Source organism: Etheostoma spectabile, chromosome 6, assembly GCF_008692095.1.
Source record: "Etheostoma spectabile isolate EspeVRDwgs_2016 chromosome 6, UIUC_Espe_1.0, whole genome shotgun sequence".
Taxonomy (NCBI): Eukaryota; Metazoa; Chordata; class Actinopteri; order Perciformes; family Percidae; genus Etheostoma; species Etheostoma spectabile.
Window position 1 is genome coordinate 16,604,031 of NC_045738.1, and position 17,791 is coordinate 16,621,821.

The 17,791-nt window shown below is 41.7% G+C and overlaps 2 protein-coding genes across 3 annotated transcripts in view; both read right to left on the bottom strand.

Moving 5' to 3' along the window:
• The window catches only part of sv2a (synaptic vesicle glycoprotein 2A), a 47,954-nt gene extending 43,330 nt beyond the window's left edge, over positions 1-4,624 (bottom strand). Inside the window, exon 1 of one of the 2 annotated variants that reach the window (XM_032519228.1) lies at positions 4,414-4,624. The gene's annotated coding sequence lies outside the window, so the exon portion shown is untranslated. Of the gene's footprint in view, positions 1-3,954; positions 3,978-4,413 lie in introns of those variants that run through there. The other variant, XM_032519229.1, reaches the window with a different exon arrangement.
• A 7,255-nt stretch (positions 4,625-11,879) lies between these two features.
• Positions 11,880-17,791, bottom strand: part of mtmr11 (myotubularin related protein 11) — a 32,579-nt gene continuing 26,667 nt past the window's right edge. The window contains exons 14-17 of the mRNA XM_032519226.1: positions 17,581-17,751; positions 17,151-17,369; positions 16,214-16,522; positions 11,880-14,022 (exon numbers count right to left, since the gene is read on the bottom strand). Of these exons, the coding sequence (XP_032375117.1) occupies positions 13,573-14,022; positions 16,214-16,522; positions 17,151-17,369; positions 17,581-17,751 (1,149 nt within the window). The 3' untranslated portion in view covers positions 11,880-13,572. The remainder of the gene's footprint in view (positions 14,023-16,213; positions 16,523-17,150; positions 17,370-17,580; positions 17,752-17,791) is intronic.

Consider the following 17,791-nt stretch of genomic DNA (forward strand, 5'->3'; position numbering starts at 1 on the left):
CGCCTACATCAAACGTCAGTTGTCAACAACGTGTCACCAACTGGGATACTGGAAATGTTTTTCCGATGCCCATCAACGCACGATTTATCCTTCAGTTTATCAGATACTATACGGACCGAATTTGACCAAATTTGGAGATCCATGGGGGACGAAAAAATGTAATCTTAAAACTAACTAAGGCGATCTGACAAATGTAGTGGAGTAAAAAAAGTAAAACATTGGCCTCTGAGATGTAGCACAAGGATGAGATGTATACAAGTACCTCAAATATGTACTTTAGTTAAGTAAAAGTAAGTGTACCTAGTTTCATTCCACCACTGCCAATTGCAAAAATAAAAGGAAACTAAAACACAATGGGTCAAATTAATCCTTGTATTAATATATATTTCCCTCTGGATTAAAGTAGTGGAACTACTGACTTTATCATACTACAACTGTGAAAATAAAAAAGGGCCCCGAGATGTTAAAATCAGGTGAACATGCTCTGTGCAATAGTATCATGTACTACAAGACACCACCCCTACTACATTATGTACTGCCAGACACCACTACTACAACATTACGTACTACAAGACACCACCACTACTACATTATGTACTGCCAGACACCACTACTACTACATTACGTACTACAAGACACCACCACTACTACATTATGTACTGCCAGACACCACTACTACTACATTACGTACTACAAGACACCACCACTACTACATTATGTACTGCCAGACACCACTACTACAACATTACGTACTACAAGACACCACCACTACTACATTATGTACTGCCAGACACCACTACTACAACATTACGTACTGCAAGACACCACCACTACTACTTTTGGAAGTAGAGAAAATTAATTCTTTCTAGGCACCAAAGACTATTTAGGCCAAACTCTCTCACTTCCACTGCACACCAGAGATGCTCTGCTGCAGCGATTCTCTCTCAGTAAACAAGGGGTGTGATGTTTTTTTATGGTTGTTTGAATTAAATAGTTGCCAGTACAAGCTTTGCTCTTCCTTCCCCTCTGCATCAAAGCCATTTGTGTTTCTGCTGAAGCTGTGCCACGTGGCATCTCATCATCACTGCGCTCACCTACAACTGCTGAACACTTTGTCTTTAAAGTAGTGGAGCAGAAAGGATTTAAGAGAAAGCACTTTATTTAACAGGTACCATGATTTCTTCATAATCTTCTGGAAGGTTTCTTGTGATGTCTTTGTAATTAGGTTCAAATCACAGAGGAACTAGAGACAATAGTCTGAGAAAAAACACATTTAGAAACATGTTATATGTTAACTAGGGAGCAATGTGTTGACGCAATTAGCTTAGCTTAGCTTAGAAACTAGCAAGGGACACAGCCAAACTCGTTCTCTCCAAAAATAGACCTAACAGTACCTGTGAAGCTGACTTGTTAACACGTTGTCACTTGTTTAATCTTTATACAAACCGAAATGTAAAAAGTTGTCTTTTTACTGGGAGTTATGTGCCACTTCCTTGTTTTTAAGCTAAGCTAAGCTAACTACCTTCAGGTTTCAGCTTCAGGTTTCAGTAAATGTTGATGTATTTTCTAATTGTACACTTGTTGTACCCAAAATTCACAAGCACACTGAAAGATATGCATGTTTACATTACAGTTACTTTGGGAAAGAAAAAAAAAGGTTAAGTGAATTATTCAGAGGTGAAGCCTAAACACTGTCTCCATTTGCAATATCAGCACATTGCAGAGCCCTTACCAGAAACCTCCATGAGAAATTGCAATTGCACACAAGTTTCTTTCTATGAAATATAATTAAATTATTAGAATAGTTTGGGACTTAAAATAATAGTAGTAATAATAATAATAATAATAATAGTAAAATAACCCTGTATTATCCCTGATGGGGAAAATACTGGTGTAAAAACAGATTTCACAAATTTAAAAACAAGCCAAAAAGGCAGGGCCAATATGAAATGCATGTGTTTAAAAGCTGAAGACAGTGGTCAGACACCTCCTCTGGGAAAAAAGAAAAGAAAAAAAAGATGCCCTGTCAGTTGTTAATGGGGGAGTTTGGCTTTAATCGCTGCTTCGAACCACCAATCTGGAGACGACGGAGAAAGCCATCGATTATCTCTCAGTCTCGCAGTAAATCTTTGGCGGAGAGCAATGTGTCAGCAGCAGTAACACGAGCCAAACACAGATGTGGGTAGAAAGACCATGCAGCACAAATGAACCTGCGTTTCCTGGAAGCACCGATCTAGATGTTGAAACGGCTGTGCTAATTGCTGATCTTGACAACACCCAGATTGGGTAGTTTGCACCGCATGCGACCTGTGGGGGTTTTTAGCTGTTTTGCTAATGTATCTGGCTCCACTGCTCGCAGCTGCAGGGAGAGGCGAGCTGTAACTTGTGACAGGGCTAATCTCTGTGGACAGACCGGAGCATGGCCCAATCAGCATGGGTAGCAGGCAGAAAATGAGAACACCAAACAGAGCCTTAGCTCCTCCTGGTTTCAAGTGGAGCTCCTGTGTGTTGAGCTGTTGAACAACATCGGCCTCACCTGCCCCGCCTGATGTCAAGTCACTCTGCTGCTGTTGTGCTGAGTGATGCTGAGTGATGGCTCGGGGCAGAGAAAACTTTTAATTCATTCAACATGCACAACCCACAGTGACACATTTACACAGCGCTTTACATTCAGCCAACAATCCAAAACAAGATATTGAGTTTACTATGTGGGAAAGAAAAGCACCAAATCCTCTCACTTAAAAGCTAGAAGCAGCAAATATTTGACATTTGTTTGAAAATAGTCAAATAGTTGCTGGTTGGTTTTCTGCTAATTGTTTTATCAACTTCTTGGCCTCTTTACGACCGAGTAGTTACAGGAATGTAGTTATAGGAACAGTCCACTTTTAAACAGTTTTACTAACTACTCTCCCCAAAAAACGTTTTTTTCCAGCACGGCTGGCTCAGCACAGCACAGGTGTGTAGATGGGTTGAAGGATGGATTGCATAAAAACATAAATGAATGAATTACTACAACCCAAAAACAGAAAAGCAACTTCCTGAAGAATGGATGAGTGCTTAAGAAGTCAACATCCAGTCACAAAGACAAGAAAAATGAAAAACCTGTCGACAGGATATGTTTGATCGCTGTGAACTCTCTTGAAGAGGAGATTTTGTTATGATTGTGAAGGTAAAGATGTAACCAGGGCTCTTGTTGCAGGTTAATTAAAGAGGCTGAAAGTGTGTCAAGCCTTCAATCACAAACCATAAATCATATTTGGTTTCGGTTTTTTTAAGAAAAGGAGGGCTGTCAGTAGTCCTGCAGGTTTGCAATGTTAGATGTTCCCCTCACTGCCACACCTCATGCATAAATAGCTCAGAAACTGCCTGTTCAGCAGTCATGGATGCCACAGGCACAACATATCAGACATGCCAAGTTGGAACCACCCCCGAACACAGAACAGACCACAAATCTATGCCATATATCATGTTCCAACAGCGTATTCATCTTCCTCTTTGAAAGGTCGCTCACAATATCAAACAATGTCCTCTCTGGGCAAAGTCGTTTCAGCACCACCGACATGAACCACCGCAAAGCAACACCACAGAAGAAAGCAACGGGTAGGGGGGGGAATTGCTCATCACTCTTCTTCATCGCATTCTCCCCGATGGGTTTCTACAAGGTCATTTTCACGCACGACGCAGGAGAGGACACCCAGATTCACTGACTATTTCCCTGATGTTTCACTGATTAAATGTAGCATATAAGCAGGGCAATGCACTTTTTGACAATATGAGAAAAAAAGTGTGTTTAACGGCAGACCTAAATGTATGACCCGAAGAGAGAAGACGGAACAGGCGACGGAGAGGGGCAAGGGCATCAGTGCCCAAACCATCACCAAAACTGGATGGATGACGGGAAGCTGAACATAATGTTGTTTCATGACATTAAAACATAAGACTGTAACCTCCTACCTTTCCCTCCCTGCCTCCTCCTCGGAGTCAATCCTCTGCTCTGGGATGGATGATGGTCGCCGTTACGCACAAGACCTCCCAGCGAGAACAAGGACGCAGGGCGCATTTCACCAAAATTCAAAAATCTTCTAATCTTGCCTGACTGCAACATTTCATATCAACATCCTACTTTTACTTCTTCACAAATCGACTTATTCCTTGATTTCCTTACGGGTACAGTGTTAGGGGTCACCGCGTAGCGCAGTGCAGGCCTTTAACTCGTTTTTTTGGCGAATACATATCGAGTTGTATCATAAACACATGTAGCCTAAATCTCCCTTCCTGATATCCTGCATCTGGACACGGTGCACCTGCACCGTCGATAACGGCAGCAGACGAGTAAATCAGGGGAATTATTGAAAGGAAAAAGGAAGATTCAGAAGAAATTGCACATTTCAGAAGGATTCTTCATTCGCTTACCTTTTAGTGGGAAGGTGAGCGCGTTTTAGGGTGACCGGGATTCGCGTCTCTTTTTTTTTTTTTGTCCGTGCAGGGAGTCACCCCGAGTACCTGAAGCAAAAAGGTCCTGTGTGCCCCTGTGATGTCCACTGACGTAGTAGCAGAGAGCTGCACCCTCCTCCCCCCTCCGCCCCTTTTCACTTACTACAACATCCCTCTTGGATGGAGACACCGCCCCCTCCTCCATTCCCATCTCTCCTCCAGCAGACACCATTCCGCTCAGAAAGAACAGTAGGAGGGGGGGGGTGTTGGATGAAACCTGAAACCTTGAAGGCAATTTATTTTTCTTATTAGTGACTCTAAATATGACAGGGTCACACTTTATGTGGTGGGGGTTTTCACTCTCCGCGCTACTGCTCGGTGTGTCTCAGTTTCAGACTGGCATTGGCTCCAAATGTAATGTGCAAGGCGAGCCTCTCCCTGCACGTGCTTGGGCTCGTGCCTATAATTGGCCATGTTAAAAAGAATGGGGAACACAAATCACAAGGATGCCCCTGGTGGAAAACTGCTAAAATCCTATTTTGTTAATTTTCTAAGCATCTTGACACAAATATTCAGTGATATATGGAAACCATGACATAAAAATAACATCTATTTACAATATTGTAGATTCGCAATAAAGTCTTGAAGTTAACTGAATCAATATAAGAGTAATATTTCTCATAACTGACACACATTTTACCTCATGGGAAAAAAGCTTTCTATAGCAAAGTAAATCTAAATGTTTCCTAAACTCAATGCTTTTTATTCAAAACATAAAAATAAGAAGTTGACTGGCCATTTTGTACAACAGATTAGAGAAGTTCTAGTAACAACTTCAGCTTCTTGCAAGGTATTTTCTCTGTCTATCACATCCTCTTTTCTTCCTTTTGCCCGAATTTCTTTCCCTTTTTATTTTCTTCTATGCTTCCTGTTGAATCACGATTCCTAAAAAGTCAAATGTTTTTGTTGTCATGACTGATGCAAGCAGAAACAGGGATAGCACCCAAATGCAGACTAATACAGTTCAGGGATTTTATTGACAACGCTAGAGCTTACTGGCTCTGAATCTGAAACGATCAACAGGAACAGGGACCAGAGACAGGTGCAGGCAGATGGGCCTTCAGATTATGGTTAGGTTCAGGTGCAAACAGCTCAGAAGCAATAAACAAACCAACTTCAATAATCTGGCAGGGAGTGAGGGGAAGGGCTGGGTAAATAATGGTGGGGCTGATGAGGAAAGTGGGAACAGGTGATCAGGTGGATGACAGAGTCAGATAACTGGTGCAGAGGGCAGCTGGTGGACAGGTAGACAAAGGCTACAACACGGTTTGGGAAAGTGGGAATGTGGCTTGGGGTAGGGACAGAGAGACACAATATGATCCTAAAAGTGATATAAAACTCTAAACTACTTTACATTAAGTGCTTTTATTTTGGATTCTGGGGTACATTTTGACTGCTAATACTTAAAATCTGCAATAACTGATTTTTCAGCAGAAAAATCAGATGACACATACAGTACGTAGCGATAACACCTCCACTTTCAGTCGGATTGGCATTCCAGCTGTCATCTGATAGTCGCCCCATCAGATGAGGCCTTCCACGTCGCCTCAGGCTTTCAGCTGCTACTGTCTGTTTGGGTCATCTATTGATCAGCTGGCCTGAAAGGCTGCTATCTGCATGCGCCGTGCAGTTACTGCGTCCGGCTCAGTGTGATGGTGAGGAGTGATGAAGCAGTGGGACTGTTTTAGTGAGAAAGTGACACATTATTAGCAGGTGCGAAGTTTATTGTGTTTTGCCATTCCAGAGCTTTAGAAAGAATAAGCACAAAATGAGTGCAATAATATTATTGCAGGGGCTGGCATTGCTTTGAAATTAAAAACTGAAAGGTTTCAATGGGTTTGAGCACTTTGAAGAGTTAAATGGCAGCTATTAATTTGAATCCCCAGTGCATTTCTTTTATTTTGTTGGTGATGCAGGCCTATTCTTTGTAGTCTTTTCACGTGGACACCAATTTGACTCCTATCCAGATGTAATTTGTTGTTGTTGTGCTAACTGTTATGTATTTTACTCTTTTTACTTCCGCTTGTTGACTCTGTAGGCCTGTGTGTTGGCTGGATCACTCACCGTTGTAGCCTACGTGATATAGGGACTTAGTGGACACCATGATGGAGCTGAAGCAGCTAAATAATCAGTTTCAGCATGTGCAACTGACCTGTCTTATACATCAATGAATCAATCAAGGTTCAAGGTCTTTAGTTATCATGCACAACAGATACAGGTTCAGCAATCATTATGGGACATTTGACACCGTAGGAAAGAGAAATAGAGAGACGGGAAAATAAATCTTTGGCCCTGCAAAGAAACCTGTTGGTAATGTGACAGAGTGTGTAACGTTTCCCCGCACTTGCCGGGGGCCGGCCTGGCTGGGGCCCTGACACGCCACATTATCATCTCTACAAACCAACATTTAGGCTACCTCCAGAAATGAACTTCAGCTCTGCCCTTTGTGTGTCTGCAGCTGTCGACTCTACGTTTGTTTTCGTCTGTCCTCTCTACCTTCCTTAACAAAAAGCAAAGTCACGCCTGGTTAATTTTGAAACAGGGTCAAATTTCCTGGGCACAATGACGCAGCCAGGGCCAATTTAAAGATGTACCTCCGCCAGCCCTTATCTGCAGTTGTAAATGCCATGTAATGAATGGCAAACTGAGGCTTTAGGTTATGTAAAACTGCACAGTCTGTGTTTACCAGCTCGATTAAGATGTCTATATAACTGACCATGTGTCCGTTGTTTTATTCTGTCAGTATAAACCATGATGCAGTAATATGACTCATGAATCTCTATGAGGCATTTCATGTCAGTACAACCTGACAAACAGTAGCCAAATATTAATGTTGGCTTGTGTTTATTATAACCAAAATTAACAGTTCATAGTAAGGTTCCCTTTAATGATACAAATATCATTAAAGTTCAATAAAGTTCTTGTAAATAAGGGAAAACATGATGAATGGTAAAATGTTTGTGCTCTTTGAGTTTGTTGTTTTTTGGGCAGTTAGTTGTCGCCATCTGCTGGTTGTTTCAGGTAATGCTTACATCAAAAATGCCAAACCTTTAGTCCACCTGTAAAACTGCTACTTCTACTTTTAATACTTCTCCCACTGTTTTCTAACTCCCACAGCTTCATGATTCAAAAATCATATTATAAACAAAAAACACTTGAACTTTGGTGCTCTAACCATAAACTGATACTCTCCTTTAGTCTGTCTTCACTTCCCATTGTTTTATTTCAAAAAATTCTCAATACAGGGATAACATTTCACTGGAATTATACATGAATGATTTCACTTGACACATAGAACTGATTGACCTACACATCTATCCAGAGGTGTTGGTGACATTATTCTTGTAATTTGTTGTTAAGGCGATACTGGCACATAAAAAAAGATTTCTTAACTCTTTATTTCTAAACCTCAGCAGTATTTTGAGGCCGTTTTAGTTTCCTGCTCCACTTTGATCTCATTGGTAAAGAAGAAGATTAGAGCCACATGTGAGGTATTGAGTTCTGACTTCTTTTTTTTCTGAATTCTGACTTTAATCTCAGGCCGTGCCGCACGATCTTTTTTCCCCATCTTCTCTGGAATTGTTTCAAGAATAATTGCGTCCAAACAAATCCATTTGTAAATGACTCAACCATAGACTCTTAACGTGCAGTCTACGGACTCAACGCGCTACGTCAATTTTCCAGGTCTATGGGTGGCGCTGTTTCTGCTTCAGAAATTCCCCCAACAAAAGAAGAGGCGGAGCATTAGCATCAAGCTCATGCTGTATACCAACAGACAGTATAATTTTTCCTAGTAAACCTAATAGGCTTAATATCTTCTCCAACAGGAGCACAAGCCTGTAGTCTGCCACTGTTGTCGTTATGAGGCGTTGTAGCTGGATAAGAGTTCTAAGGATAGAGGTCGAGGGGTGTGGCGATGACATCATCAATACGCAAATACGCGGCTTCGCCGTCCAAACGACAACGCAAGAGCAGCGTTTTCGAATTTTTTTCACCTGGGGACTAGGTTTAAAAAAAGTGCGTTTTCAGGCAGTGGGTTCACAGGATTTGTTTGGACAAACGTTGCAAAACGTAACACATTTCCATGGATCAGAACTCTGACTTTAAACTCAGAAGAAGGCATTTACATTATTTTTTTTTTTAAATGTGGCCCTTCTGTCCATTGGTGAGGTCCGATGTGTCTCTCTCTTACTGATGAAACAGCTGTGGGCCGTACAGCTGCGCCTCTCTGCGGCCACTCTGTGCTGTTGCGGAGGAAGGGGGGGGGGAGGAGCAGGAGGAGGAGGGGTGGAGGAGAGGAGGAGGCGGTAAAGGACAGACACGACGAGAGAAACCATCGACTTAAATACGCACGCACACACACACACGAGAGTAACGCTTTGTTTACCTCCATTCAGATGCCTGCAGAATGATGAGGATAGCACATCCTCTTCACTCGCATATTTAAACACAGCGTGGGAGGTGGGGGGGGGGGTGTGCAGGAACCTTTTTTTTGTGTCTTGTCCTGATTGTAAACACATCAGAGATTCAGTAGTGTCGTGTTTTCTTTCTTTTTTTTAAAATGACGCTCGCCAGAAATCAGGTCGATGACATTTGGATTTTACCATGACAGGAACCGGCATGGACCTGCTGTGGAGGATCCTAGCAGCTCTCAGCTTCGACTGCTTTAAAAATTCCTCGTCGTCAAAGTGAGTGGAGATTGTTGAGCGTGTATTTCACCGCATTTCATTTGAAATTGTTTGCAGATAATTCCTGAGTGTGTCTGTGGCCATTTGAAATGAATACAGGGCAACTTAACCTGTTTTCCAATCTCCTGTGAATCTACCTGTTTATTAATCTCTCCTAATTGCTTGGATATTTCAAAAGTCCCCACTCTGGATAATCCTTAATTGTGTAATTCTCACTGCAAACGCCCAACGCTCTGTGACTGAGGGCAGATTCCATGTGGGACATGATTAAATGTCAGACCAGGCTGTGACAAATCAGGCAGAAATATATTTTTAAGGGGAAATATCATCTTCCACTTCACAGTTGTTATGACAACAGGTTTTCTGAGTAACTGGCTCTCATATGATCCAGCTTTTCCTCACTGAAGGCCAGCACAATTTACAGTGAATCTGAAATCCTATGCAGCCATTTCAAATGGGTCCAGGAATGTTAACATCAGAAGGAGCCTGAGTGCCATTTACTTACATTTTAAAAACATGTATAATTTGGCTTCAGACAATGAGTTTAATTTGCTATAATTATCCACTGCACCTATTAATGAGCTCCAACAGCCAAGTAACAGACTGTAGCTGAGTCCAAGTCTGACACAGTGTACAGTCTCAATCTAAAGACAGCAGACACACCTCCACACTTTAAATTATGGAGTATTAACCCAGCTCCACCTTAACTGAGATCACTTCAGGTCTTGTTTTACCAGTTATTTATTTCATTTAACAAATCTGTAAACCAACATTATGTTGGTTTTAATGTGCACTGGAACAACCTGATCCCCAACTGCTGCCTCCTGTTTTTAAGGATTGGTTTAGAGTGCCAGGATCAGTTTTTAAAGTCATTTTTTTTTGCTTGTGTGCTTTAGATTTCAAGCAAATCTGCTTTTAAAGAGCAACATGGAACCAAATTATAATATAAAACAGAGCTGAAATGATTCATCACTGATTCATTTTGTACATTTTTTACGAGTCCAGTAAAAATGCAATTCTTCCCGGTTATATTTAATTGCAAATTTAAAAAAAAATTAAAAAAGATTTTAATAGGTTGAACAGTGAATCGATAAAGAAAAACTGAAGAAGTGTGACCAAGATATGTACTGGAACTAACTATTTTCTTTGATTAGTAATCAGTCAAATAACTTTGGATTTATCATTTAAAAAGTGCACATCAAAATCTCTCAGGACCAGTTGTGAGGATTTTAATGTCTTTCATTGTCTGACCAACAGTCCAAACCTCAAACGGTATTCAAAATACAATGATATTAAAAGAGAAAAGCAGAAAATGCTCACATTTGAGGAGCTGGAACCAGCCAATATTTGCCTTTTGTTGCTTAAGAAATAACCTTTTTTGTTAGTGGACTAATCATTTCAGCTCTACAGTGTGATTGTGACTCATTTGCTATTCACACCCTGCCTGTCCCTCTCAGGTCTCCCACCAAGCAGAGCTCCAGCCAGGCCGGCAGCCTGGAGAGCAGCTCCCTGACCGGCTCTCTGTCCCTGGGCCCCGACCTGCCACACTGTCAGTGCTGCATCTCCTACGAGGCCCGCCTGAAGCGCCTCTCCTGCGGACACCTCTACTGCGACCCCTGCTGCGACCAGATCGTCAACCTGGCCTTCGAAGATATCGAGGGCCTGTCCGACTACCCCTGCCCCATGTGTAAGTCCATCCGGCAGTTGGGTGGCCTTGGCCCATCCTCCTCCGGCTACTTCTACGGGCCTGATGGCATCCTGCAGCAGGAGCAGTGTCCCGGGAAGGAGCATGGCAATCGGTGGGGGTGAAGTTGAAGCACGGGATGAATGTAGTCTCTTCTGATGTTGGACTTGGATCTTTTGCTTTCTTCAGTTATGAGATGGTTGGTTTTAACAGCACTGCCACTTCCATTAAAGCTATGTGGTGACATGGACTTCACCTAATGTCTGTCCTATGTTATTCTGTCGTCTGCGGTCATCGGGTGAAACGTGAGAATGCATGAGACGAACATCCATTGGTTCAAAGTGCCAAAATGAATCTCAAAACATGGTGGAAAACCTGCATGGCATCGTAACAATTGTGGAAGAGAGGTCTCTTACATTTCGGTTTATGTGGTGAAACAACATAATGAACCATAACATTTTTTAAAGGCCTGCAGGTTTTCTGCCTACTTCTGTATAAAAACACAGATTTTCATTCTACTGAACAATGTTGGGAACTGGAGAGCTTTACATGACTTAACCGTGCAGTAGATATTTGGTATTCAACATTTTACTTTGTACATTACCTGAGTATTGAGCATTTTGCACATGACGCTAAAATTGTTTTAGTCTAACTATACATATCATGCCAAGGGGTTGGATTTTAAATTACATGTACAGTGCCATACTACTTTTTAAGTGTTCCAGATCATATGTTAATATTTATTTTGTTAAAAAATTAAAGTTTGTGAGCTGTGTATGAGAATTGACTTTCATTTTTTAGGCACAGATTATGAACACAGTTGAGTTTATGAACTGATAACACTTTATTTATCAGGATCCAAACATGCTGTAACAAAAAATATGTACATCTGGCAAATTTAAGTGATGTTCGTACCAAAAACATTAAATTATACAACGATACAGACCCACAGCTGCAGCAATAGATCAAATTGGATTTTCCATGTGACAGGCCAAAGATGACCTTATGTTTTCTTTCCATGGAAGGCAAGCGAAATGCATTGGCATCACACCTGGAAAGCTCTGAAATTGTAGCTCTTGGTAGTGTATTTCTATTGATTGAATATTTACAACAATTGAATAATTCATAGTGCCATCATGTGAGGTACCTTTTGCCATGAGGGAAGGTCGGCATCAGTCATACATCTGACTGTTCTCCTGCCTAAAATAAAATTTAGAAAAACATGCTTTTACAAATCCATAAAAATTTCATCTGTCAGTGGCAGTGACGCCAACGCATCTACTTGACATCCACATCATGCGAACAACAACCTGTTTGGATTTAAAGGCGCAGGACCAGATACTTTCCTTTCTGGTTTAAATCCAGTCAGACACTTCCAAGTCCTTGACCTAAATGCTGGCTGCATACTAATGCACCTCCAAGAAGGAAAAAAATTGAAGTAAACAGGAAGTAAAAAGCTCCAACACTGGTACCTTTTAAAAAAAGGTACCAGGGTTTTCTTCCAGTAAAAGGCAGAATAATGATGGTGTTTTTGAATTACACCACAAAATGAGAGAGAAATTATCTAAATAATACTAACTTTGGTCAGAAACGATTCATAAATCACACTTATCTGCATGTATGACATCAAAAAAAATGACCAATAATGGTCAAAGATATTTGAAATAAAGATAAAAGTTTAGGTAATATTTTATAACTAAAGCCCTGAAATCATGCAGGAGCTGAATTATACTGCAATAATATGCAGTGACTTAAGCCACATAACACTCTGAATATAGGCCTCTCCCAAGCATGCATGCAAGTGGAGAGATATGATTAGAGCAGTACCAAAATAGCTTCATGCCCTAAATTCCATATTACTCACAGCGCCTGCAAAAAGTATGGTTTTCCAACAAAAAAAAAAAATTGTCCAAACGATATATTTTTCTACCTTAAGCTGCGATGCAAAAACTAAGAAACAAACGTGTTGTTTTGCACATTAGCATGACATAATAAAGTAAAAGTAAAATAGCCTAATTGTTAAAAAAAAAACATCTTCTGGAGACATGTAGTCAGACAAGTGAGATCCAGTGAAAACCAAATGTGTCCATTCACTGCGATGTGTCCTGTCAAAGGGCCCTTAAGAACCGCCTTATCACGCTATTATCTATGACCCATTTTGGATAAGAAGCTAAAAATGGAAACTGCAAGGTTTCTGTCTTTCTTGAAGGGTGACATGTCGTGACAGTTTCTACTGCATTTTGAGATACTGCAAAATAGAATATAAGATACTGTTGTTAAACATTGTTAAGCGTCTTCTTCACCTTGTCCTTTTTGTCTTAGATATATTTCATTGGTGAAATATTGAATACTACAAATTTTAGTAGGTTCCTTTTTTTTTTTACAATAAACAGAACAGTTGTCACATTTTCCAATACAGTACAGACGATAACTAGCAGAGTCAAAAGCTCTTGCACTGATTATTTCATACTGTTGCCATTTACTGTGCTCCACCAAAATGTTTTTATTTTTATTTATTTTTTGTTATCACCTGTCAAAAAAGGTTTTTCTATCAAATACGGTTTGACATGAAACATGTGTCTTGTTCTCCCTTTGTACATGATACCAGTGAGGAAGACATCAGTTTCATATTGTGCTGACAAATGATTTGGTTATAGTACCCGGTTGTAGATCATATATGAGAAGAGTAAAGACAAGGACCAGACCTCAGGAAGATATCGAGGACCCGTTGCTCTTCGGCAGCTTGGCGTTAGGTGCTGGGTAACAGCGCTGGTCAGGGCGGGCCTCTGCTACTGAAGAGTGGCCAAACAGGAAGGTGTGTTTGTTGCTGCCGCCATTGTCTTTGTGGCTGGTCCTGGATGGAGGAGCAGAGGTGGGCGGAGCGCCCTTGGAGGTCTGGTGGTTGGTGGAGGTAGGAGGGGGCGCTGCTCTGGGCATCGGCACACTCTGAGGCCTTGACGCTGGGAAGAGGAAGGTGCCATTGTTGGTGTTCTGGTTCAGGTTGGTGTCGGTCCGCCGGGGCTCGGCCATCATGCTGGGTGGCTTTAGACCCGTGCTGGTGGACACTTGCGCTAGCTTGTCTTTGAGCTGCTGCACCTCCCGAGCCAGCCGCTCCACAGGGTGAGGGTGGTTTGCGGAGATCGGGTGGGAGAACGCCTGAAGATGGAAGGCAACATGGTTCAGTTTTCTTACACTAGGTAGTCACTAACTTTTTAACTTTTCTTCCTTAGTGTTAACAAATCCCATGAAAACATATGCACCATTTACTGTTGTTTGAGTAACATTTGTCAAACACTACAGTGCTCAGTTATTTTAGGAATCATTTTGTCTTTTTAATACAAAACATTAGACCATGTAAAGTGACCAGTTTTTAAAGATTAACGCCTTCAGTAGGGACAAATAGTCTTCGGGCTGAAAGCCACCGACAGGGTAGGGAAGTCGTAAAGTATTGCGAGATGGACCAACCCATTGCTGAACAAAAAAATACATTTAAACAATGTTCTATCAATATTACAAGGTACAAGTTTATTAGGTACACCTGTACAATCTAATGCAACCCAATTGAACAGCCTAGCAACAAATTCTGCCTCCTACTTAAAGTCGTCAATATTCACTTTTTGTTGACACTGTGAAGCCACCTACACATGGTCTGCAGAGAAACCGCTCGGTGCTGGCTATGCCATTGTTCTCCTGTGGGGAAAACAAGGCACACCTCTCGAAACCTCCACCAAGCGCTGCACTCAAAGTTCAAATTATTTCAACTCTGACCTTGTTGCTGCTGACCTTTCCAAGCAAAACCAAAGAGATAACAGCTGTATGTGATATAGCCAGTATACGGGCACTATGCTCTGTGGTCTACCTAGCAGTACGTGAGTTCATTTTCAGGCAGCTTTAGGGAGGTGTATAGTAATGTTTGATGGTGTTAGTTAGTGGTTATGTTGTGCCAAAATGCATTATACATGAGAGTTGTTTAGTGTTTACTTAAGTAAGAAAAGGGATTGTGTCAGCCTGGGGGTGGGGACTTTAATGGTGTATGAAATGGTAGAGGAAACTAAAATTACCCAGAAAAACAATTTACTCTAATCTCTCTACACTATTAACCTGTGTTGGTGTCTTAGTGGTAGGTTTTACTTGTTCCTCTACAGCTTCCTTAAAAGAGAATAAATAACTGCACTTACTCACACCCTCCTCCATAGCGCTGCGGAGGAGGGTCTGGCTAGTCCCCACATCATTCCAGGATGGAAGAAAAAGGTTCTCTGGTTTATTGGCATTTCTATATACTACACTACACATACTTTATACTACACTACACATTCTTTATACTAGACTACACAGCCCTTGACTATTCCTAATATCATCATGGGGACACTGATAAACACGCTGTTGCACAGACATCACAAAGACTGTACCCCGTCCATTTGTCACTTAGATTAGTTAGATTAGCGTAGATTAGTTTGAGTTGTCACTCAACAACTCAAACTAATCTACGCAATCTACAATCTATCAAAGAGACAACGTCATCTCTTGAAGAAGCAGTCATGATGTAAGAGGATACAACCCAGCAGATGCTTGGAACCTTTGTGTAGGATGTCACCCACTTGATAAACTCAATGACAAATTGGCACTTCCTGTAGACACTCAACCCTGCCATATTTAAATTAGACAGCCGATGAGGAGTGCTGCCTTTCTGATGGTTCTGTATACTTATACATATGTTGAATATATATTTTGCTTTGAATCCATGCCTGAAAAATCCACTCACATTTTAGTGTAAATACTAAATGTCAAATAGCGTTTTCTGTTTGTGGTTCGCCACTTACAACCCCTGACTTTGTTGAAGCACCAAATCAGCAGCAGAGATTAAACAAAGACCAGCCTCAACCTTTAAGCCAATTGTTCCAAACCATGCTGACTTGTGACCCCTTTAAAACAAAGCAAGGTCTATTTGCGGCCCCTCATCACAGATAACAGCCTAAGTGTGGAAACTTTAACTAAGGGGTGTTTTTCCCATCTCAGGACTGAAGAGGTGGGAAAAATTAGAGAGAAGAAAAATATACAGTATACATATATATATATATAAATATATATATATATATATATATATACACACACACACACACACACACACACACACACACACACACACACACACACAGATATATATTGCCTAACAACAGAACAGGATATAACATAATATATTTAGACCACTGAAGTAAACACATTTTGTCTCCAAGATTTAGTTGAGAATTTAGAGACATATATGAAGTTATGATGACTGTTTCTGATTCACTATAATTCTTATTTAAGTATTTCAAACTACAGTACCTATGAAACACTTCCATCATACCTGTGCATGGAGCGCACCCCGTAGGTAGCACTCCCTCCACAGGCCCATGCAGGGCCCCATGAGGAGAGGCAGTAAGGGCTCAAGTGGTCCTTGAGTTCCAGAGGTGGAGGTGAGGCCCTGGGGAAACTCAGCCAGGGCCCACGCTTTCAGCAGCCTCTCCAGGCCAGGCACGTTCTCAGAGGACGGCGCCCTGCGATGGCTCTTCTTGTAAACGCCTGAACTACCGCTGCGCCAGGGAAGCAGGTTAGCAGGACAGGAAAAGGTGCCTCGAGACAGGAGGAAGACTGAGCCGGGGATGGTGTCAGTCAGCTGCTGGGCAGGAAAAGATTCTGTCAGTCAACGTTTCAAGTTGCAGACACCTGCAAAAGTAACCTAACCATTGAATTTTATGAATGTCATTCACAGTAGTAGTGTACTGTGGGTCCATGTGCCATGAAGTGTAAAGAGTATGTACTGTAGGTACCTATTTCAAAATAATTACTGAACTATTGTATTTCACTGATCTGCACTTCACTAACCAGAAAAGAGCAAGAAATCAGTGATGGTCAGTGGGAACAGCATTATGTTCAGCCTGTTCCCAAGGAGTCACTTTGATTTGGATGCTTGTTTAATGGCTGCCACAAGAGGGGGCAGTGGCCTGTTGCAAATACTATCTCAGCCCATTACTATGTACAGACTTAAGTTTCTACCTTTATTTATAAGTGAAAATTGTCTGTTGAATACAATGAGTTGCATTCTAGCAATATCATAGTAAACATCCAAATTGAAATCTGTATATGCACAAAATTGATAAGATCTGTAACTACTGAAATGACCCATTTTGAGTCAAAAGCTGCAAAAAAATGAACATCTTTGCATATCAGTCACTGTTAAGCCCAGAGCTCCCACCATGGCCACTAGAGGGTGGGTTGTATCATGAAAGAGCAGGCAGCCCTACCCTGTGTGTGTCTGGGTTGGTGTTGAGGTTTCCATTGAGCAGGGGTTGGAGAGGAGGGGTTGGGGGTACGGGTTGGGTGAAGCGGTCTCGTCTATGCTTGCTGTACTGCAGCGACCAGTCCCACACCGAGGGTAGAGGAGGGTCCGAGAGATCTGAGGAAGAATCCGGATGAAGCACGTCTCTCCAGCCATTGACTGGTGTGTAGGACTGCCCAATGTTCTAGGTAGAGTAGGATGTACATTTCATACGTCTATGTTAATGCCAACCTTTCTTTCTATGCACCTTTGTGCACCAATCCTCGAATACATTATATGGGGTATCCAGTGTAATCATTTAAAATGTAATAACATGTTGCTGTCTAAGGCTCTATTATAAAGATGGCAGAAATAGAGTTGCCAAAATACTAAAGCCCCTCTCAAGTGTCCAGTACCTGGGAGCGTTTGCATCTCTCTCGCTGGCAGTTGGCCAGGAAGCTGGAGAAGAGTGGCAGGTGGATGCTGTCATGCAAGGCCAACAGGAAGTCATCTGTCAGCTGGAAGCGAGAGGGATACTGGGACAAGAGCTGCCAAACACAGTCCAGAAAGAGCAGGAAGACTGGAGCCTGCAGGGACAGAGGGAAGGGAAGTTAGTTAGTATGTAAG